Genomic DNA, 24,373 nt, shown 5'->3' on the forward strand with positions numbered 1-24,373 from the left:
AAATTACTTCCAGTTTCACCGTCGCATGATAAAAAAGCAGAGTTCTACCACCACCAATCCAACGCCATCTCAGTTCCACCATCGTACGCCACCACCCTTGCCACAATTAAAAAAAAAAAATCGATCCACCATGAGATAACCGAGCATTGCATGGCACTGCAATAAAAGTGCACCGCGAAGCCCCCCGTCTAACCTCCGTAGCAAGCTTTGAACAACTATTAAAATAGCCCAGACGCCGCCCAACAAAACCCAAAGATAGAGCACAATTTATTCCTAACACCACCACCTATAGCACCCAGCACCACCGTAATACACAAATCTCATTTTTTTCATACCAAAAATAAAATAAAATTGAGTGGTGAATGGGGGGAGTATCTCAAAATCAGTCCGTTGTCACCATGAAAATAGCCCAGATGCCACCCAACAAACCTCTATTTTTTAGGAGCAAAAACAGAGCACAATTTCTTCCACCACCGTCGATAGCACCTAGCACCACCGTAACACACAAATCTCATTTTTTTATACAAAAAAAAAAGTGTTGATCACCCTATGAAAACCACACCGACATTTTTTTAGATTTGCAATGCTTAGTTCGCTGCCATTTTCTCGCCTCCTTCGACTCCATTTCAGGTCGCTCTCTCGGTCTCCGTTGCTAAAGAATGGGGCAGTATTCTCAAATGGGAAACTTCAAGACCCTTGGGTTTGGGATGGGTGCTTGGGGGTCGCGAGATCAGTTCGTCGCGGCTTGGGTGGATGATCTCTGTCCTTCTTGGCTCGGCAAGAAAGAGCTTGTCTCGACTCGGCAAGGTGTTCTTTGGATTTGGTCAGGGTGGAAGACGAAGGGGCATGACACTTGGTTTTCTCTAAGTTTGTCTCTCTGGTCAGGATGGAAGATGAGGGCATGGAAGCTTTTGTGGAGTTTGTAATCTTCTATAGAGTAGATGTAGGACACATAAATTGAACCACTTACGTGTAGGGTTATTATTGGGGGGCTGTTATTTGGGGATAGACAGCCGGACTGCCTGGAATGTATTCTCTTTTAACTTTCCTTGCAAACGATGAATGCAAAGGATTGAGAATCTCTTGATTCATAGTACTCTCGCACTAAAGGGCATGCAGCTTAATTTGGTAGTGGGATCCATATTGTTTTTGTTTTTTTTTCTTGGTGTTTGAACTTTTTTTTATTATGATTCTTAAAAATCTATTCTATTGGATGATTTTTATTATTATTATTATTGTCCTCAAAATCATCCAGATATGCATTATATATGACAATACCAAAACAGCTAGAAGCGTGCATGCAGAAGGGGTGGACTAGCTAATTCACTAATATATTGTCTAAAGATCTCCCTTCTGCCTCAATTGCGCAAGAGACCTCATCTATCCAAGTAATTCTAGGTACAAATTTTAAATATACATATTTCATACAAGTTTTTTATAAAATAGATTTTAAAATAAATTCCACTAATAAAGAATAGTTTTTTTTTTTCATGGTGATGTCTGCTAACGCCTAAAAATAGTGCAGCAGGCCGGAATGGGAGAAAGAGTCGCTCCCAGTCCACTGAGATTATTTGGGCTTCAATCGGTGCTATGGAGAGCCCTCGATGGTGGACCAGTGCAGCTGTACGGTGTCCGCGCATGTGTCCATGGCGATGGGCACTAAATAAATACAGGAAAAATAAAGAGACGAGGTTTGGAGTAATGTCTATGTCCACGAGAGTTTGGAGAGGAAAGAATCCACTATAATATAATTGTTTTACAATCTATCATGGTCTTTCATCCTCGCTATATAATGGAGATCTAAGCTCTATTTTCTAGTGGAGATCCTGTCGCTGGAATCTCTGTCGTGAGGTTGAAGAAGCTGAAGAAGTTGCCCCCTTTATTCTCTGCTCCTCCCTTGCATTATATCACATATTCTCTCCTTTAAGTCATATCTCCACCATTCCTCCTACACCATTTCCTTCCTCAGCCTTTGTCCCATCTTTCTCTCTTATTCCTCTCTCATTCTGTTGTCTTCTAGTGAGGGTTTTTTGATGGGTTAAGCTTTTTATTTAGGTTTGAGATATTTTATTCCGTCCAAATTTTTTAATAGAGAAACTGTGCGAGATTTATTCAAATCATTATTCCCCATATGCATGGGTGAGACCGATGGAGAAAATAATTAAATGATAGCAATATCTGAAATCTCCTTTTCATTTCGTTTTCCTCAGTTTTCACAACAACCAAACAAGAAACAAAACGACACTTAAGATTATACCCAATATGCCGATCAAGGAAGAAAAACCAAAAAATGAGAAGAACTACTTCAGCCTAAACAAATGTCAATTGTAAGAATCCGAATGGGGTCCATTGCGAGGTAGGGCTAAAATCGAGCTCAGAGAGGCCAACACCAAGAAGGAAGAAAGCCCAGGAACCAAGATTGCCTTCATTGCAATAGAAAATCCCCCTCTCTCCTCTTTGTCTCTCCCTCACAGCAGCCACCGCCTAAGACAAACAAAGCCCATTCCCAAGATTGTCAAGAAACCTATCATTTCAACGCCATCTTTGCCTCCACATGCTCGCATAAAAAAGATTCACACCATCATGCACAATATAAATTACAGAAAAAATTGAAAGCAGATAAAATAAATCGACCTGTAGAGAAAAAGAGAGACCTTTTGGGTTTGGTAAAGTGTAGGGAAACAAGAAATGATCGCTGAACTTCAAAAGAATCTGTGAAAAAGAGGAACACAACAAAAATCAAATATTTTAGATTAAAATCTAAAAGATACCATGAAGATAGGCACATTGCTAGAAATATGCGAGAATCCAACCCTGCTGTGAAAGATCAAACTCAGCAGAACATAAAGTAGTGTAGTCAGGTGCTCAATCGGAAAGTAGAATACAAGACTCAGGGGCACAACTGTAATTACAGCAGATCACACAGGGGCAAAAGCGACTTAGAAAGTGTCAAACAAAAAGACTATTCATTACTATTCATAAGGAGATAGCTGTTTTTAATATATACTAGTTGTGGAGTGGCGTGTAGCTGTTTTTAATATATACTAGTTGTGGAGTGGCGTGCAATGCACATCTTCCCAATGACTAATATTCACAAAATGTAAAAATAATATGTTTTTTTAAATAAAATTAATTAATCAATAATTTAATGCACAAGAGTTGAAAAATAAATTTTAACAAGCATCATAATGATAACCAAATGTTATAGTAATATGAGTAATATGAAAATTAAAAGATTTTGGATATTCTAAGAATAGTTTTCTTAGTAAAATATATGAATTGTAGAATTCAACCATACTACTTAATGACCCAGGGAACACTAAAAAAATATAGTCTTTTATTTCTATTTTGCTCTCACATTTTTTCATCATTAAAGTAAGTCTCTTATATTTTGGAAATTCCAAAAATATTATAATGGTAGAAAATCATTTTATCTAAATGATTTTAGTTAATTAAAAATATTATGAGATTTAAATTATATTAAAAAATCTAATTATTTATATGATTTTACTCTCTTAAAAATATTTAACAAAATACTATCATTTATTTAATGATGAAATATTAGTATTTTATAAATTAAAGTTGAATTTGTATTTTAATTATCTATTTTAAGTTAATTTATTTTTAATATTTTAACCTCTACTATTGGATCAATTCTGGAGATTCAAGATGAAAGGTTGAGATTTAAAGTCTCAAATCCTAACTTTTCCCTTCATTTTTTCCTCTTCCCTCTCTCTCCTCCCTCCCTCCCTCCCTCCCTCCAGCTGCACGCCTCTTTCCTTCTCAATCTCTAATCCTTGGCTCTGCCCAGCGCCTCCGACCGCCGCTACCGCTCCACCACCAAGCCCAGTCACTGACGACCTTCCCTCATGCCAATCTCATCCCCACAGACCTCTCTCTCTCCCCCTAAAACAGGCCGAAGCTCATAGCCCTCTCTCTTCCTCTATACACACGGGTTTCTCCCCGTAGCACCGCCGTTAGCCACCCCTACGGCACCGCATCACCACCACCAGCCTCGTCCTTCGCTGACAACCCCTCCACTTCCTCCTTTCCTCCAACCGACGACCCCTGATTTGTGATTTGTGTGGAAACATGTGTGGTGATTTTGTAATTTTATGGTATTTTTGTAGTGATTTTACTGTGAGGATTTAGAGAGGGACGCGGATGTAAAGAGGGACGTAATGGAGAAAAAGAAAAGCATAAAACATGTAGCACTATTTATTACTGTTCACGTATCATTGTTTATTATTATTCACATTTATAACGACTTTTAAGTATAAAGGGAAATATATAAGAGATATATGATCTTCTCCCATTCAAGTTAAATAAATAGTATCAATTTAGTGTAGAACATAAGGTATCTTGATAATTAATTATCAATATGCTAATAAGGGAAATTATCAAAATACTATATTTTGATATTAAATAGATATGAAGTGTTATAGATATAAAAATAAATTTATAAATTAACGTGATTTTATTTAATATATAAAATTTATTTTTTAATTATAATAAAAACGAAGATGAAATCTTCTCTCATGCAAAAGGAGTCGCATGAGGCGACATGATCTATACGCGCGGGTATCTATCTATCCAATCAAAACCTCAAAGCTAATTTTTGAGAATAGTCAAGAGTCAAGGCCACGGCTGCTGGCGTCTGGCTGCATGAGCTTACTCCAAAACATGCTGACCCACATGAGACGAGGATTTGGTAGGGGACGAATGGATAAGATAAGCCTCTTGGACTATTTATATACTGTGCACTGAAACTTCAGAGCCGCCTCCTCAACATGAGTAATCCGATTCATGAAGTCAAGTGCAGTGAGTTAATTTTGAGTATTGCTGCACGCAATACATTTTTATAATATATTTTATAATAATATTATAAAATAAAGATATTTTTATAAAATATTTTATAAAATTATTTCTAAAGATATTTTTATAAAATAATATTATTCTTATAAATTATTTTATAAAATTATTTTTCATTTAACATATTATTATAAAATATATTATGAAAAATATTATGTATAAATTATTTTTTTTAATTTTTACCGCAGACGATAGTACTATTATATATAGCAGATCATGTTATTTTAAATAAAAAAAAAATTTAATCATAAAAAGATTATAAAAAACTTAATAAATTAATATATTCATCAAATTATAAAATTATTTTTATTAAAAAATAAATCTAACGATCTTATAAGCCACAGACGTCCAAATTAACAAAGAGCCGAATTATTGGAAACACTAAAAGAAAATTGCTTATTTGTGATCAGTTAATTTCTACGAAATGATTATTTACAGTTAAAATAAGTCTGCTTTAGTCATAAATAATCTTTTCACTGCAATTAAATGACCACAAAAACTTATTTTTCTTGTAGCGAGAATTAATTACTAACAACTACCACCCATGTTGAAGAAAGGACCAAATCAAAGCAGGAAAGAATTACTTAGTACGGGTTTTCCAGTTGTTAAGAGAAGTAGTATTCAAAATTAAATTATATATTGAGAATATATATCTTTCCTATAATTATAATTCCTGCCCTCTAGTACCTCTAAGGGCCGGTTAGCATCAAGAAAACATGGCTTCAAATACACAACTTTTTCAGTCAAGATTTTTGAGCTAAACATACATACATACATGTATTATAAACATTAACCCAGTAGTAGTAGACTATACATGCATCTATTGTTTAACGCACGTGAATGAAAATCGCACTACTTGTTTAATCTGAATATGATGTTTTGAAATTTGAAGGGTCTTACGTACGTACGTGTTTGGTCTTCATACTGCCAACACTAAAGGCGACATAGTTAGCTATATAGCATATATTTAATTAAAGCACCAAACAACAATAATAGTATTTTCTGTCGCATTAATTTGTTGAAAGTTCATCATGATATTGTCTCTGCTAAGACGAGTAGAGAGACTAGTAAAGACACTAGTCTGAGAGCCAGCAGTACTTCAAGCATTATATATGGTGTTTTGGATTAACTATATATATAACTGTCGTTCGAGGAATCCGACGATGCATGATGGGCAGCATGCACTGCTCTTAGTAGTGCTTATAATTGGGACAGACACAATGGTCATAGAGTAAATATGATTTCCTGTTGATCTTGTAAAGACATAAGCGAATCGAAACGCACGTGTCCTAATTCAAAAGCCTGTCAAAGTAGACTCGTCCAACATTAAAGAATGACTTTCAGCCTCTCTTGACTGTTGAATTAATCCATGTCTTATTCAGCCTCTCTTGACTGGTGCATATATATATGTTTGAGATCTTATTAACATGTACTTTCCTTTTCTCTTTTGGGAACTAGCTAGTGTCTAGTGATCTAGGCTACATCGCATTCATTGAATAATTGAGGTAATTTATTAGCTGCGCAGAGATACCTGTATGGGTAAATGATATTTAGTTTCCTTAAACTTATTGTTTAAAGTTATCTTTTAAATATTTTATTTTATTTTTTATTTATTATTATTTTAATAATTAAAAAAGTAATTATTAGCATAGTAGTTTATATATATTTTTTATTTTTTTAATGATTAAATATGTAAAAAAATATTTAAAAAATTTCACACTAGAGGTACGGGTGGGTAGCAGGCCCCGGCTACCCCGCCCTGCATGGAACACTCCATACAGGGCTGAAAATTATCTAACACACACTATCCTATATATGTAAAATATACACTATATAGTTTTACCAATTAGTTCAACTTAGGGCTAAAAACCGAAACCGCACCGATAGTTTTTTAAAAGGGTGGTGCCGACTGAAACTGGCCGACAAGGAGGGAGAGAGAGAGAAAGAAAACCGGCCGAAATCTTATGGTTGGTACCGATTGGTTTAGTGGTAGGTTCATCGGTTGCTAACCCACCCTCAAATTCACATCACACATTCACAAATTCAAAACAAATAAACCAAAATCCATAACATATCAAAAATTCACAACAAATCAACTCGAGTTTCACAATAAAATCATAAATTCATGACAAAACCTCGAAATGAGAGAGATGAGAGGAGAATGAGAGAGGTGAACCGTCAACCATGAACAATAGAGAGCTCAAAGAGACATTTCAGAGAGAAGAGATGAGAGAGCTCAGAGAAGTGAGGGACAGGTCGAAGATGAGAGATCTCGAAAAGATGAGGGATAGGCCTAATGCCGAGCGTCGTAAAGAAGGAGGAGAGGGGAGGGGAGGGGTTATTAAACCCTAGATCTAAACGGCACCATTTGGTGTATTAAATCAAATGGTGTTTCACTTATATTCTTTTTTCTATACATTAACTGTAAAATGACGTCGTTTAAATCATTGAAGTGAAATGGCATTATTTTATCTAAGATATAATATATATATATATATGTATTATCAGCCGGTTTAGCAGTTTGAATATGGTTCAAACTGGGACTAAACCTACTAACGTCGGTTTCTTGTATTTCCTACCATCAACTGACCAGTTCTCCATTAGTTTCAGCCGGTTCCTGAGTCCGACGACCTGTTCTCATCTGCGACGGTCGGTCTGTCAGTTCCTGTACACCCCTAGTCCAACTTATTTCAATTGGGGAATTAGAAAAAATTAGAATAAAAAGAGAAACTACAAAATGGCATCATTATGTTTGAGTTTTTCAAATCAAACAAAAATAACAATAACAAGAAAAATAAAAAGTAATGTACAAATCTTAAATAGATAAATTTCGTATAGATATTTTATAAAAAAAAAAAAAAAATAGATCTCATTAAAAATAATTAAATGTTTTTTTTTCACTTTTTTTTAGTATGATTCAATTCTTTACAAAGTGATCGATTGCACGAAATTTGTCTGATTTGTACAAATCATTTCTAAGAAAAAAAAAACCAACGAAATGTGCCAGTAATGAAAAATGATGTATACAACCGCGCGGGGGAATCACGGAGTAACCGCGTCCCACGTGGAAAAGAAATAAAAATGCACCCAAATCATTTCCCCCTACTGCTTTACCCAAATCAAGAATTATTTTACTCTTCTTCTCTTTCTAGAAAAAGACGTGTGGTAAAGTGCTTTTGTCCTTCAATGGAGGTCATCGTTCCAAGGCAAGCAAGAAAAGCTAAACGCAAGCAAGAAAAGTTAAACGGAATTAGATGATGACTCTTCTCTCTCTATTTGACTGATTAGCTTGCGTACTCTCACTTTGGTTCCTTTTTTTTTTTTTCAAAATTTGTGTTCTTTTGGGGTTCTGGATTTTTTTACTTGTTTTCTCTGCAATCTAAACCAAGATCCTGGTAAATAGAATCTGTGCTCTCCCCACCCCCCACGGCAGGTTTGCTCTCTCCCTCCCTCTATTGTGTTTCAAAAACCCACTTTGATCAGCCCCCACAATACTATCTTGAATATTCGCAGCTCCCACCGGCTGGCCCACGTGGAAAAGAAAAAAAAATAATGCAGAAATACAACACAGAAACGAAAAAGGCAAAGAAAGAAAAAAGAAAGGAAGAAGGTGGGAAAGCAAAAAGCGGAGAGCAGTATTGAAGCTGAGATTTTCTTCTTCTTTAGGCCAGCAGCAAATCAGAGCTGATACGTTGAAGCATTTCTCCACCTAGAAAAAAAAAACCCATCTCTTGATTTCAACAAAACCCATCTCTTAGATTTTATTCTTAACATATTTCATGTCGTCTGGTTGGAGTCATCTGGGTTTTTGGAGTTGTCTTTGTGAAAGAAAATAAGAGAAGTTTAGGAGAGAAGGAGAAATAAGGTGCGATGGAGTAGAGGGAAAACAAAGTCCGTTGGTTTTTTTTTTTTTTTAAATCGTCTGATGTGGTATAGAAGTAAATTGGCGATTACACCGCGGTTTCTCACCGCGGTTGTACGTAGAAGAACTGGCCAGTAATATATTTAATTCTTTCACACCGTGATTTCAGTTTGTTTGTGTGGTCTTTAAACAAAAAACTTATAAAATCTTACTTTTCCAAGTATCAGTTATTGATATGCTGAAAATCATGAAATTTAAAATTTTATTTTCAAAAGAAAATAAATAAAATGAATCTTATAAATAAAAATATAAGTACATGTAATATTACTCTTAAACAAATATACAGTACTAAAAACTTGCATATCCGGCTTTGATAGGTGGGGTCAACCGTGCGTTTAAAAACTTGCATAACCAGGAATGGATTCATTGGATTGTAGACTATCCTGATTTAAGAGTTTCCCTGATTACTTGCATATCCGGTTTTGATAGGTGGGGTCATGTACTATCTAACTTCTCAAGCAAGGCTAACATGAGCGGAGTTCCTAAGCAACGATATAGAGCACTAATATTAATATATATCGTGGGCCACAATATTTTCTATTTATTTTAGATTGAAAAATATAGATACATTAAAGAGACTCTATGTATTTCATGTTTAATATTATCTCATATTTTTATATGATTTTTTAAAAGCCTAATTATATGGAAAATATATTAGCTTCTTGAAACCACGAATTTAATTGAGTTGCACACTCTTTAACAGTGTTAGTGAATAGTGGGCAGCTATCCAATCTAAATTTCATATATATATATATATATATATATATGGTACCTCTTAAACAATCTAAATTTCATAATATATAATTATATATATGTATATCGTAAAAACTCAGCTTCCTTATCTGTTTTTTCCTACCATAGTGGAAATTAATTAAGACCTGCCCACATGCATTTGTGCTATGTAAAAAGACTGGTAAGGTTGTTGGGAGCACTCTCATATTATTTATTAATGTTAATGATGGTGATTAGAGAAAAACAAAAAACTTTAAAAAGGCCGTCGCACCTTTTTTATTTTTAAATTGTATTATATAAAAATAATTTTATAAACTGACGTGACTTCATATAATTTATTAAATCTATTTTATAATAAAAATAATTTTATAATCTAATAAATTATATCAAATCATATCAATTTGTGATATTATTTTTTCGTCAATTCTCTTTTCTTTTTCTTTTGGTCCTTTGATAAATTTTCTTTTTTCCTAATCTGGTTTCTATCTGTAACTCTTTCTTTCCTTCTATAAATACCCCATTGCTCACTTCTCTTCAGACCCTCTCACCTTAAACTCCCATTCCTCATTTTCCTTGCTGGAGAAGAAGATTTTGGGATCACCACCACATAAAGCATAGCTTCTTCTCCTCCTCCTCTACCTCCTACTTTCCCCTCCCTCCCTCCCTATACTCACTAGTCCTGAGTTCGAATGGCTCAAGTAACATCATTATTATTAGTGCCATTAGTAACACTTATCTTATCAGTATCAGGTAGTGATAATCAATAAATATCCCTTTACATGAAAAATATATTGAAAAGCTCTACTCTTAGATACTACATATAATCATTTTACTCATGAATTTCTTTTTATATGGATGCTTAATTGTATCGCTGCACCATTTCAACTACAGGAGTAATTTCGACCACCTTCACAATTATAAACAGTTGCGGCCACACCGTATGGCCAGGCATTCTCTCCAACGCCGGTGTACCTCCGCTCTCCCCGACAGGCTTCGCTCTCCAAAAGGGCGAGTCCAAGATCATAACAGCGCCGACTTCCTGGGGAGGCCGCCTCTGGGGCCGCACTCTCTGCTCCTTAGACTCCACTGGCAATTTCTCCTGCGTCACAGGTGATTGCGGCTCCGGGAAAATGGAATGCTCCGGCTTTGGCAAGCCACCCGCCACCTTGGCCGAGTTCACGCTAGACGGCGGCAACGGTCTCGATTTCTTCGATGTCAGCTTGGTCGATGGGTACAACCTCCCTCTGCTGGTCGTGCCCCAGGGTGGCACCGGTCAGAACTGTACGACCATCGGCTGCGTGACCGACCTGAACGACTCGTGCCCCTCGGAGCTGAAGGTCACGAGCTCCGGCTCCGACGGCACTAGCGTGGCTTGTAAGAGCGCGTGCGAGGCCTTCGGCCAGCCTCAGTACTGTTGCAGCGGCGCTTATGCCACTCCTGATGTCTGCAAGCCGTCAACTTACTCTCAGATATTCAAGAGAGCGTGCCCGCAAGCTTACAGCTACGCGTACGACGATAAGACAAGCACTTTCACATGCGCCTCCGCTGATTATACGATTACCTTCTGCCCCACCCCTAACACCAGGTAATTCAATTTACTCAAAAATCCCTACTCCACCGGCTAGTTTTTAGCTATCTCAACTTAACGGTAAAGGGGTAGTCTTGTCTGGATAAAGGATATAGTCTTCTCTAACGTTAATGTCCCCCATGTTCTGGCCCAACTTTTCATGCTAGACAATCTTAGACAGCAAGCATATCATGTTATTTGTTGCATTCAACTCACCTCATTCGGCTGATCATTATCTCGGTAGACTCTTACAGGTGAGGGTTGATATATAAAGTTTTTAACTCACATCATTTTTTCTTATTTTATAATTATAATTTTTTTAAATTTTTATATCAAATATAATAAATAATTTAATATTTTTAATTTTAAAATAATAATCATAATTTTAAAAAATAATATTTTAATAATTTATATATTTTTTATTTTTTATCTCATCTCGTATCCTCGTCAAAACATTTCAAAGAATTCCCATATCCGGAGTCAGACAATTCGGTCGAGATTTTCAGGGGAGAGAGGGATCACTTGTTTGGATATGCGTCCCTCCCAAAAAGGAGAATTATATTTATGGGACCTGTATCCTCTTCTCCTGCGATATTGTCTAAAATATCCGTAATCGGGGACAGTGGTCCGATCGGAAGAGACCCCGATCCCTCTATCATGGGTCTATTGCCGACCTGGTTTTTCTCATTAATTAGTACACACATCATTTTCTTATCTACATGACCCCTACTTATCTCATGTTTGTAAATGCTGCACTTTTGAGAGCCTTTCGATTATTGTGTCAACACGGAATTAAAGAAAGTTAGTTGGTCATGAGTCATAAACAGCCTCGCAAGCAAAACACAATTTCGTCACCACCCCATAATACATATATATATATATATTTGATAAATGTTAATACATGTCTATTTCAAAAATAATAATAATAATACATATATATATAATCCACGCGACAATATCTTGAAATATTTTTACGATTTTTTTTTTTTTTTTTTTTTGGTTTTTAGCTCAAGTTGGGTCGCTTTCTGTCTTATTAATTAAGAGATTTGCTACACAACCTCCACCACACTCCACACTCCATACTTTTTTAAATTTTTAATTTTTTTAATTTTTTTTTTAGTTTATTCTTTTTAAATTATTTTAAATTTTTTATTCATTATTTATATAATAAATATTTAATAAAAGAAAAAAAATAATAAAAATTAAAAATAATATAAAATGTGGAGGTTGTATGAATAGTAGAAGATTGAGTAGATTTTTTGATTAATTAATTAATCAATGCCTCAGGCATGTTCCGTTGTGGTCCTCGGTAGGGGAAGTATATCTCTGACAACTGTGATGCAAAACACGACACTGTTATACTTATAAATATGTACTGATCTAGATATTCGGTTCAATTTTGTCAGATGCTTAACGGTCACTTAAATAGGTTAAAGGCTGCCCAATTACACCAGTCACACCACGACACGTATTTATTTCTATATTTGCTGACAGGTGAATTATTCTGTGCATGCAGCAAAAAGGCTTCGCAGGGGCAAACCACGGCGTCGAACCCAAGGACGGCAACCACAGAGACACCGTCCGTCAACAGTGCGATGATCTACGAGGGCGCATTGGGCGAAAGCAATGCATCACCGCACACGCGTGGCCAGGTTTCACGGTCCCACGCCATCGCGGCTGCGCTCAGCATCGCATTGGCAATATGGCGGTCGTGGCACTGTCGTGTTCTCTTCTAACTTCCTTCGCTTAGTTTTCTCAAGGCAAGGACCATGCATGTGACCCGGAAGGGACCCGCAGGTTTGGCCGGAATGACGAGGATACGAGTCAGAATGAAGCAGCTCTCTCACCTGTCACAATATATTGAAAGGGTTGCTCACTACCCAGAAGTTAGAGACATGATGCATTGAATGTCAACGAGAGCGAAAGGAAACTAAAAATATAGGCAGGGGATGCGATTTGTTTTTGTTTTTGTTTTTTTTTAAATCTTTTGTGGTGGTGTGCAGAAGTGCACGTAATAGACCTGTTAGGCCAAGAAAATTCTTTCCAAACATTATTATTATTGAGTTCCATCTCTTTATAATGTCGGATGAGAGATTCATTTGTTTAGTTTTGGGTGAAGTGTCAATTATTTTTCTGTAACCACCACCCCATTTGGTTGATCTATAGGTAGGTAGTAGTTTTTTTTTATAGAAGTTTTTGCAACTTGTATTCGTGTTTGATGTTGTTGTATAAACGATGAACACGTATGTGAGACGTGGAAGCTTATGCTTTGAGAGATAAATAAGCAGTTATAACAGTACCCCGCCCCCCCTGCTCTTGTCTTCTTATAAACATCCCTTGTGTGTTAACTTTTTGTTGGTGAGGCAATTGTCGGTTGGTTGTCCTTTTTTTTTTTTCAACATTTATTAATGCATATATATTTAAATCATAATTATTTAAATAAAAAAAATATTTACAATCATAAATTGTGTAATCGTCGCGTAATTATTTTAAAAAAATAAATAAAACATTCACGTGAAAAAAATTAATTTTTTAATAATAGACTCTACTCTTTTCAAAGCGATTATTCGGTATTTACGCATTTCATAATTGTATATAAAATTACTCTTATTTAAAACGTGGTATTTGACTAGATGATAAAATCTAGAGTAATCATTTTTCAAAGAAAATGTTGTGGCTATAAGGTAACTTCAAGAGCAAGAGTTAAAAGTAATCTGAACTAAAACCCACAAAAAAAGCGATGGGCAATGGCCGCCCTATGGTGGACCCTATCATGATCATCGAATATCCTTAGAGCAAGTTGAGTAATCTCTACATCAAACATACAATTAAGCTCAACTTTGAAATCACATGCATGGAGTAGCAATCAACTTTCTTATGGTGGACCCTTTAATCATCGATTATCCTTAGAGCAAGTTGAGTAATCAGTACTACATGATCAAGCATTCAGGCTCAACTTTGACATCACGGCAAGAGTTAATTTTCTTTTCTTTTATTTTTTTTTTGAAACTAAGGGCAGGTTTAGGGTACAAGACAAAACATAAAATTTTCATCTCATCTCATCTCATCATTACATCTTTTTCAAATTCCTATACAAAATATAATAAATAATTCAACTTTGATATCACGGCGGCTAGTCTCTCATAAAAAATTAATTGAGGGGTGTGTGTATTATCCATAATTTTCTAAGTATACATTCCCTTGTTTATGATATTTAAAATTATGAATACAGATTTTGTTTATGATACAGAACTCCCCATTAGCTTTTGTTTTCCAGTAAATTTTAATTCTATTGTATTTAATTTGAAAAGATTATAATTTAAGATTATAAGTAAATAACTTTGTGCTCATCAAGGAATCCAAGATCTTATTCTAGAAAGTGATTCTTTGTTGATGGTTAATGCTATAAAAGCTGCAGGGTGCTCTATATCTCTCCTAGGAAACCTCATATTAGGGTGAGTTTGGTTACCAAACTCATTTCAACTCATCATTACAACTTTTTCAAATCCCAATATAAAATATAATAAACAATTCAACTTTTTCAAATCTCAAAATAATAATAATATTAAAAAATAATATTCTAACAATATTTTATCATCTCAACTCAACTCAACTCAACTCACTTCAACAGCCAAACACAACCTAAGGATCTAATGAAGATGTTTCACAGCTGCACTATTCAACATACCATTCGTGAGGGCAATGAGGCTGCACATAAATTAGCAAAATTTGCTTGGAATGTAGATGATATTTGTGTGTGGTGGGATCTTTCCCAAACTGTATTGCACAAGTCATCTGGTTTGAAAAACATTTGTAATGTTTGGTGTGAAATGAATGTGATTTGACTATAAAAAAAAAAAACAAAAACTATGAGCTTCAGTATTTCTTCATATTTAAGGATGTACTATTATTCATCTTTAAAAGTAATATTTTATTCGAAAATATCAGATTCAACTACTTGAATATTTTCCACATTTTATTCTAAAATGTGTTTGTTGAATAATTAGGTTGAAGAAAAAAATTAGTTGGGAAACAATTAATAATTTAAGTAATATTTAGTAATTATTAATTCACATATGGTTAGTATAGGAAAAAATAAATAAATAATATTATTAAAAAAGTAATATTATATTATTATTATGATTAATCCAATGTAGGATTATGGTTGGTTTTGGATTTATAAAAAATATATACTTTTAACTAAATTTTAAAGATGACTTTGATGAAAACAATGCTGATGCTATAACTTCGTTCTGATTTTAATGGAAATACCTACCATGCACGCAAGATAGCCTCCAGTCTCCACTCAGTGCATAAACCAGATTAATCGGCCATGGAGAAATAAATATTCTTAAAGTTTCAAACTTTGTGGCAAAGATACATGTGGGCGCATATCGGCCTATAGCCACAGGACTGCAATATATTATATATCCTTTTATGTTTCACATGCTCTCAATCTACGCCACCTTTTTCTGGTAGCAGCAGCAGGAAGGGGTAGTAAAGTAACAGTAAAGAAAATGTAATGGTATTATCTTGATTATCCAATTTATAATGTGACTCGCTTTTACATCATGTGTGTGTGTGTATATATATATATATATATATAATATCTAACTGGGATACGTCTGTCGTTGAAATTCGACAAACTTTTTTCTGCCTAATTCATGAACCTTCACTTTAAGACTTTTGAGGCAAGTTAGCGTTCAATCATCAATAGATAGATAGATGGCTATCTAATTAGGAAAAAAAGGATAAATCTTTTTAATAATTAAATATAGGTTTAAATTAGTTAGAGAGTTCTGTATATATTACGTGCTGATCATCATGAATATCTTCTTATATATACTTATATATGGGCAGCCTGTAATCAACTAAACACCAATTTTAAGATTTGTACTGGGCCTGGAAAATGGATCTACTGTAAATATGGACAATTTAACATCCAAAAGCCCCGAAAATGTCACGAGGCCAACCCGGCCCAAAGCATTATTAATATTGTCTATATATATATATATATATATATATGATCCATCTAGAACCTGAACCCTTCCAAAATTAAACCAAAGCATTATTAATACGGGCTTAAGTTACTGTTCTTTAATCACTACTTCTCTCATGAATACATCTCGTCTTGTCTTTAAGTTTTGTCAATCCAGATTCTCCTAATTAATTTGCTGGCGCTAGCTCAGAAAGTCATATATGTTGGTGATTTTTTTTTTTTTTTTAAAGAAGGAGGATATTTTAATTTTATTGATAATTCTCTCTTATAATAAAGAAATACCTACGTAACTTAGTAGTGAAGATAATCGTGAATATTCACGATCAGTTTTGAACTCATAATTTATCAGTTTATAGGAAAAAGAATTTTCTGCTTTGGTATTGGAAAACCCAAAAAATTAACGACACATGTTCATGACTGTGCATGTGTTAGTCTTATATATATATATATATATATACAGAAAGTATATATAGTATCTGACCCAGAATATAATCTAAAAGGCCGGCCAGGTACTACATGCATCAATAGAAATAGCTCCAGATCATGCTGTCTACGAACCCCTTATGGAATCCAAAACTAAATTCCATAGGGTCCAGATTCGGATCTTTGATGCATGGGTGCACGTGTGCCTTTACGCCTATGTTGTTCCTTTTGATGTCTCGGACAATCTTATATGCAGATGAACGCTTAGTCAAATCAATTAACTTATCCACGAATGCAGATTAATTCACGGTAATTAATTAACATTCTGTAATTTTTTTTTAAATATATATATATATATATAATTGTAAGATTCACTTGACAATTTAAAAAAATAAAATAAAAATTGTTGACAGTTTTTATACAGCTTTTTATAGTAACTGTATGGGTCTCACGATAATTTATGTCATGATATGATTATATATTAACAGAGACGCAGAAAACTTGGCTACGAAGATAATACGTACAGATGATCCACCTTTTGCTACTTTGTGAGAAACTAATTAATAGTCAGAGATCCTACGTACTGATCATAATTTTCTTTAGTACTACTGATCGCTAGTATATGCGTATGCCTCTTTTGCACGTCCACGTCGGCCATTATCCACTTTCTTCACCTTTAATTCCCATCAAAATCAAGGTCAGCTTAGCATGTTCCTTGGCCAGGGAAGAATATGCATGAATATAGATCATGTACACATGAGATGACTCGTCAGAGTCTAGTCATATATTGTTCGGAGACACTCGTGACCACGAAGTACTGAAGTATTCGAAGTTTGGAGATCAACAAAAGGAAGCATGAGTTAATCCTTCTTTAGAGGTTTCAAACTGCAAAGGCTGTCTGCTGGTAGGTGTGACGACTCAGATCTTCAGTAAAGATAAAGCATGCTGAAAGAAAGAAAGATCGATATCATGATTCGGCAAAAAACAAAAAAAAATTGCATACGTGCAATAATTATCCAAACGGTTCTTTACACGACAGATAACATCTGTCACTTTGCATTCTAAATTTGACGTTGAGAGAACATCATTACTGAGTGGTAAAGAGATCGGTTGTTCGATCGTCCGTCATCTTTTTGAGATGTAGACCACTTCAATATCCTTAAGTCGAGCTAGAAATTTGAGCACTCTCGTTACTCGATCGTAGTATAGATTATCCAAACTGCATGTTACTTTAATTCCAAGCTTCCAAGGGGTAAAAAGCAAAATTGCTTTACAAAGTTATAAGGTTCCCTTCCACTTGACGTGATATATATATATATTATATGTGATCAATCGATGGTAAACCTATTTTCCACAAACAGGATGATGATGATCGATCTCTGTTTGTCGATATTGAATTTATTACCAAAATTATGATGCGGGATGGGCAATAAAGCTACAATATCAAAATGTTGATCTGCTTGGCCAGCACATGCATGCACGACACCGTTGGAGCTTTTTTTTCTTTTTTTTTTTCAGTAGTGTATTAATAGCATATGGTCCAAAAGATACAGCGGTGGCTTAAAAACCACAAAATGTTTGGCTGTTTAGGACATGGAGTAGACATGGGCACGTCACCGACCATGAACTTTAGAGCATGCAGCGTCGGCATCCCACTTTTGCATGTCATCACGTAGAGTACGTAGTATTAATGCTAACATTAATCCGATAAGTGTTTTACTGGGTCAACAACCACTTCTAGCTGCTGCTAGTTTGGATTGATCTGGTTCTGCTTTCATGCATCCTGATCAGTACTAGTTTCTGATCTTTTATGTTCTTTTTTTCTTACTTCTGCTTTACAATTGATCTGAATATTCAATTCTCACATGCGTTAATTCAATGGACCACGTCCTTTCTTTTATAAAGCTAATCTCCCAATTAAGATGAAAGCTAGCTAGCAGCTGTACGTAAAAGTTTTATTTTACAAACATTAGTACTATATATATTATCTGATTCACTATATATCTATCGTAAAGATCTCACTTGAGACTAGAGTACTTTAGCGAGCAAAGTTGCCATTGTATATGCTGTTGCAAGAATTTTTTAAATTTTTTTAGTAAAATAATTTTTACAGAAAAAAATCTATCCATCGACGACTAGTACTTGACTTGATAATATAATTTTTCTTTAAACGTTTAGATCAACCCAATTACAAACAGCTAGCTAGCTAGCTTGCTTATGTAGAGATGAGATTGAAGTACTAGTTTTGAACACTAGAGACCTTGTCGCAGGACTGGAATACGATCAAGTCCTGCTGCAAATTCATAATAATACGTACTCATGAAAGCAGCCACCACTCCACAAGTGAATGAGTTGTGGTAGCTATAGTTAGGGACCCACGATGAAAGTGCATTCCACGTCAGCATGTTCCGTTTGGTGAGTCTCAAAGCATGCATGCAAAGCCGGCTCCCCCGCCCCTTTTTCTTTTCAAGGTTCCACTTCCGCCAATGCACGCATAATAAATTGAATAGTAATAGATACAGTTATAAATTATACAAATATTGTGTATTTTTTTTAAAAAAATATAAAAATTATTATTAAAAAATTAATTTTTTTTATATAAATATCATATTTATTAATTTTTTTTAAATGAATACACGATATTTATACCCTCTGTAAATATAATTTATTATATATATATATATATAGGTTAATTTGGTAAAGACAAACAATTAAATTTTGATTCGCTGATCATATAATGATCCGCTTTGGCCAAGCATCTTTAGATGTGGCCGATCTAGATCAACGTATATGGATTCCACCTAGCTAGCTAATAAACGTGTTGGGGTGTATTTAAGAATCTTGGCTTTTGGTTCTTATATTCAATGATTCGAAGTGGCAAATTAATTATTACAAGAAAATTATTTATTTGTGGCCATTTAATTTCAACGAAATGACTATTTACAGTTAAAATGAGTCTGTTTTGATCACAAATAATATTTTTATCGCAATTAAATGATCACAAAAATCTATTTTTCTTGTAGTTAAATCTTCGGACATTAATTTTCATGCCGTTTGACAGCTTTCCTAGCTATCTAGCTAGTAGTACCCCATATGCATGCATATATGGAATTGGATTCCAACTGAAAATGACAAAAGGAGGACAATTTTTAAACATATATATGGATCAATCATGAGCTTGTTTGATTATAACTAGAATCACGTAATTGAATTTATTCAAGAAACGTACGATAACTTTTTGAAGTTGACACCTAATTAATCATCATGTCTGTCCAGTCGACCGATCGAATTAATCTCATCAGAAACAAAAGAAAATATTCCCACCAGATTTCGATGATCTGTTTAATGGTCTGACGTTGTTCTATCACAATATTATTATTTAAGCTGTATCATGTATGCATGCATTTCGCATAATCAATTTTGTCCAGATGTATACATGCATATTTGTCTCTGGGCCGCCTGCATTGCATGCAGACTCAATATCCAGAAGAACTAAATATAGATAATAAAGAACTATTCAGTTTCTTCATCCTATTTCACAGACTGCAGGCAAAAACATATACGAGCTAGCTAGCTAGGCTTATATACAGTACTTAAGTCGAGCTCAGCTAGCACTCTGTTTTTTAAAAAGACATATAGAAATAAAATTAAGGAAATATTGATAATCATTCCTCGGAGTACTAAATTAATGTTGGATGCATGTCTCCCAAGTGCTGCTTAAATCATGAAAAGGTAAAGAAATATTACATTAATTCCAACTAATTTATAAGAGGCCGAAGGGAAATTCTAGAAATGATGCATGGGTCGGAACTACTTATAAGGGGGCTTGGGGCCCTTGGCCCTAGAAATTTTTAAAATTTGATGAAAATTAAATTTTAAAATGTGTTTCTATAAAATAGGTTATATAAAAATTAGCATTTGACCCGCAGAATTATTTTTCTGTAACTTGGCCCCCAAACCAGATTTTTCTGGTTCCGACCTGGTCGGAGCTAATTAAAATTCATTTGACTGTTTTCTGTCTCGTGTTTTTTGGACAATAAACTTTACCAACATTAGAAAGTAAAGTTGTTTTAAAATCAATGACCACTAGATCAAAAGTCAAAAGAATTTTTTCATATATATCTCTTTGATCTGGTTTGATCATGATCATGTCCCCTAAACTCACTTGCCGGATATTCATTATCTCTTAGTAATAATATATTGAGAAATGCTTGCCTCAAAGTTGACAGTATTATGCACATATCAATAAATATATATTATATATATAAATATATATTTAGAAAAATAATCTATTTATTATTTAATTTATAAATACACTCAATATACTAGTATATTAATGTAACAGTCTCTTACCTAATCAGCTATTAATTCAATCAGTTTCACCATCGAATTTAGTAGAAACTAGAAATTAGCATGCAGGTCTTCACAGACAATAGTATTTATGGCATCGAATCAGTGGGAATGGAAAAAAGTAGTTATACAAAAAATTTCTTCTTATCCGAAGAAATGGGCCTCCACACCATAATGATCTTTGTTTTTTGATACTCATCCAATCCGAAAGTTGTTTTATTTCTTCCATACACATTGATGCTTGTCTTGATCTCTTTTAACTGTCATCTAATGATCTATATATTTCAATATTTCATATTTAACTCTCTCTCTCTCTCTCTCTCTCAATTGGAGTATTTTGACCATCTTCCTTATGGAACAGTAGATTTTGATCCAGCTTTCACGTACATATTATATATACATATAGAGAGAGAGAGAGAGAGAGAGAAGTACAGACTTGCGTATACTAATCTCTTTAATTCCCGTCATCAGAATTCTTCCTACCATTTCCATTTCTGCGACTAAAAAACAGTAAAAGCATTTCCTCATGAATACTTTCACGGTTTAAAAATCCCGTCTTTTTCTTCATATATTCCTCTTCCCTCACAATCACTGGTATGCATCATCTATCCTATATTTAATCCCTCCCTACATTACCCATCATCTCTATCATCGTCATCTTCTTCTTCTTGTTGTCAGCAGGCAATGCAGCTTTTCTTTCCTATGAGAAAGTTCTAATTGCCACGATTAACCCCATATTCTTCATCTGTATCGTATTAATTGTATCTCCGAAATGGATCTCACTGTGTCCTACACTTCTCTTTACATCAGTCTCGTAGTTTTGTTTGCATTTTGCAGAGGTAATGATTTCTCAAAGGTTTCCAATAATGGTCGCATATAAATCTTGTTTCTTTCACCTAATTAAATGATCTTTTTTGCTACCAGGTATATCGGCGGCTTCATTTACGATAATAAACAGGTGTGAATACACGGTATGGCCCGGGATTCTATCCAATGCCGGTAGCGCCGTATTAGATAGCACTGGATTCGAGCTCCAGCAAGGCAGGTCTCGCTCCTTCCAAGCCCCGCCGAATTGGTCCGGAAGATTCTGGGGCAGAACCGGTTGTACATTTGACCCCAACACCGGTCAAGGGAGCTGCGTCACCGGTGACTGTGGCTCCAACAAGGTCGAGTGCAACGGTGCAGGAGCGACCCCACCTGCAACTCTCGCGGAGTTCACGATCGGGTCGGGCGCCACGCAGGACTTCTACGACGTGAGCCTAGTCGATGGGTACAACGTGCCCATGATCGTCGACACTAGTGGCGGGTCGGGCACGTGCTTGTCAACCGGGTGCGTAACCGACTTGAACCAACGATGCCCGAAAGAGCTGCGGGTCGGGGACGGGGCTGCGTGCAAGAGTGCATGCGAGGCGTTTGGGAGCCCCGAGTACTGCTGCAGCGGCGCGTATGGTTCACCGGCTACTTGTAAGCCGTCGATTTACTCGGAGATGTTTAAAGCCGCGTGTCCGAGATCGTATAGCTACGCTTACGACGATGCCACGAGTACATTTACGTGTACAGGAGCAGATTATACGATAACATTCTGCCCTTCGGGAACAAGGTAAGGATGGTATTCCCACCTTTTTCCTTTTTATTTATTTATTTATGAAAAATGTTTGCAGATTCTATAATAATAAATTTATAAATTGATATAATTTAACTTATTTTTTTAAATTATAAAATGTTACGTCAAATTATAAAATGTATTAAAAAATTTACAATATAAGATGTTTCTTGTATTAATTGATGTAAATGTTTAATATTATGTCTTTTTTAAAATTGGATGATTTAGACCTGTAGAGAGTCTTATTTACAGGCCGTATTGCTATAGTACTATTCTTTCCATAATTGGAATTTTCTGAAATAAATCCAAGTTATGGATAAAAATAGATTGCTGCACTGTTGGGGCCAACCATTGATATCATTTTCCTAATTGTAATAAGAAAAATGATATTTGTAATATTAAAATGTTTAAATTTCACTTGTTCTTTTTAAAAAAAGTAATCCAATCTTAAATTTAGATGAAAAATTTATTTTTTATTTTTTTTTAAAAAGAATACACTGTACTTGCAATCATTTGTATTGAAAATAATATAGTTATAGTTACATATTTTTTGGTTCAATATCAATTATTAGTGCGATTATGCTATATATGTTATCTTAAATGAAATGAAATTCATGTAATTTTTCCAACCCATTTTTTTATTTTTTCCTTTTGAACAGTCAAAAATCCGCAAGAGATGCATCTCCAACAACAAATAGCTCCGGAACAGAGTCGCAGGATGTGGTGCCAAACGAAGACAACAGTCCCTCATGGCTTCCAAACTTCTTCTCTGGAGACTCATCTAAGACCCTTTCTCCTTCTGCTTCAGTGATTGCTTCCCTGGCTTCGTTTCTCTCTCTCTTTTTCCTGCATTCTTAGTCTCTCTCTCTCTCTCTCTGTGATTGCAAAGCCCAATTTTTTGTTCCAGCTGTGTAGATAATTATCAGAATTTAAACGTCGAATCCAACTGTTCCCTCTTACCTTGCGAGGAATTTGTGATTAAGAAGTATTATTCATCATCAAATGATATTGTATTAAATGATTGGCAGATAAATTAAAGATAAATACTTATTTAATTATTTGATACTATATCAAGAGATAAGGAAAAGATAGTATTGAAAAAAAATGACGAATAGTATTTTTATTTGTTAATTTAAACCACAAGATAAAAAGAAATCGCTTTTTTATTATTATTATTATTATTTAATAATGGAGCCGACATGACATACATTTGCTAGAAAAGAAGTGTTTGCTTGACTTTAAATCTACATGTGTTGATTGGTGATCAACAACTAAAGTAGGCCAACTTTGCTGCAATTGCAAGCTTACTGATTGTATATTTATTTACTTTGGAAGGAAATGGTGGTATCTATTGGAAATGGGGCATGTAATCATTCATTATTACAAGATCCATTCTATGTTTGAAACGCTTGTTCTTGGGAATCATGAAGCTTCTGAATATAATCCATTTCGCTAATTAATAAATGAACCGACCCAAGAAGGGGAAAATAATGCAAATGAATAATACTCCCATATGAAGCGGAAGGGGAACACATGGGAGACTACTCAAAATCTTGTATCAATTAATTATCAGAAAGTGAAGGAAATTATATAATATAATAACTAGACTTAAACCCGTTTATCTTTGAGCCAACTACTTTTTCAAAGAGAGAATATAATAGTAGAGGCTAGACCTAAAAAATTAAAGAACTAGAATCGTGAAAATTAAGCGCTTACAAAAGGAAGTGTAGAGTGTCAGTATTCATTTTATTTAATTACTTGTTATTCTTTCAAAGATGGACACAAATAACAAGTAAAAACTTCTTGTACCAAATTGAGCTGAACTTCTGCTCGCCCAGCATAAGGCAAATATAACGGGCTGAGGATTGGATAACTAGACTATCTGGCTAGAGATAGACATCACGA

General features: G+C 34.7%; 2 protein-coding genes across 2 annotated transcripts; both read left to right on the forward strand.

Annotated features, from left to right (window-relative positions):
- Positions 1-10,052: 10,052 nt before the first annotated feature.
- LOC109006932 (thaumatin-like protein 1b) lies at positions 10,053-13,200 on the forward strand. Its single transcript, XM_018986379.2, has 3 exons — positions 10,053-10,276; positions 10,418-11,111; positions 12,610-13,200. The coding sequence occupies exons 1-3, from the start codon at positions 10,216-10,218 to the stop codon at positions 12,827-12,829; spliced, it is 975 nt and encodes a 324-aa protein (XP_018841924.1). The 5' UTR covers positions 10,053-10,215; the 3' UTR covers positions 12,830-13,200.
- Positions 13,201-21,319: 8,119 nt separating this feature from the next.
- On the forward strand, positions 21,320-23,486 carry LOC109003887 (thaumatin-like protein 1). Its single transcript, XM_018982221.2, has 3 exons — positions 21,320-21,704; positions 21,790-22,465; positions 23,128-23,486. Exons 1-3 carry the CDS (start codon positions 21,638-21,640, stop codon positions 23,324-23,326), a joined length of 942 nt encoding a protein of 313 aa, XP_018837766.1. The 5' UTR covers positions 21,320-21,637; the 3' UTR covers positions 23,327-23,486.
- Positions 23,487-24,373: the final 887 nt, after the last annotated feature.

The sequence above is a fragment of the Juglans regia genome, chromosome 8 (assembly GCF_001411555.2).
Source record: "Juglans regia cultivar Chandler chromosome 8, Walnut 2.0, whole genome shotgun sequence".
In the NCBI taxonomy this organism is placed as follows: Eukaryota; Viridiplantae; Streptophyta; class Magnoliopsida; order Fagales; family Juglandaceae; genus Juglans; species Juglans regia.

Bases quoted from the DNA above. Each gene is read 5' to 3' on its own strand.
- LOC109006932 (XM_018986379.2), top strand. From the start codon at position 10,216: ATGGCTCAAGTAACATCATTATTATTAGTGCCATTAGTAACACTTATC. The intron at 10,277-10,417 runs GTAGTGATAATC...TTTCAACTACAG, and splicing joins ACTTATCTTATCAGTATCAG to GAGTAATTTCGACCACCTTC. The intron at 11,112-12,609 runs GTAATTCAATTT...CTGTGCATGCAG, and splicing joins TGCCCCACCCCTAACACCAG to CAAAAAGGCTTCGCAGGGGC.
- LOC109003887 (XM_018982221.2), top strand. From the start codon at position 21,638: ATGGATCTCACTGTGTCCTACACTTCTCTTTACATCAGTCTCGTAGTT. The intron at 21,705-21,789 runs GTAATGATTTCT...TTTTGCTACCAG, and splicing joins TTTGTTTGCATTTTGCAGAG to GTATATCGGCGGCTTCATTT. The intron at 22,466-23,127 runs GTAAGGATGGTA...CCTTTTGAACAG, and splicing joins TTCTGCCCTTCGGGAACAAG to TCAAAAATCCGCAAGAGATG.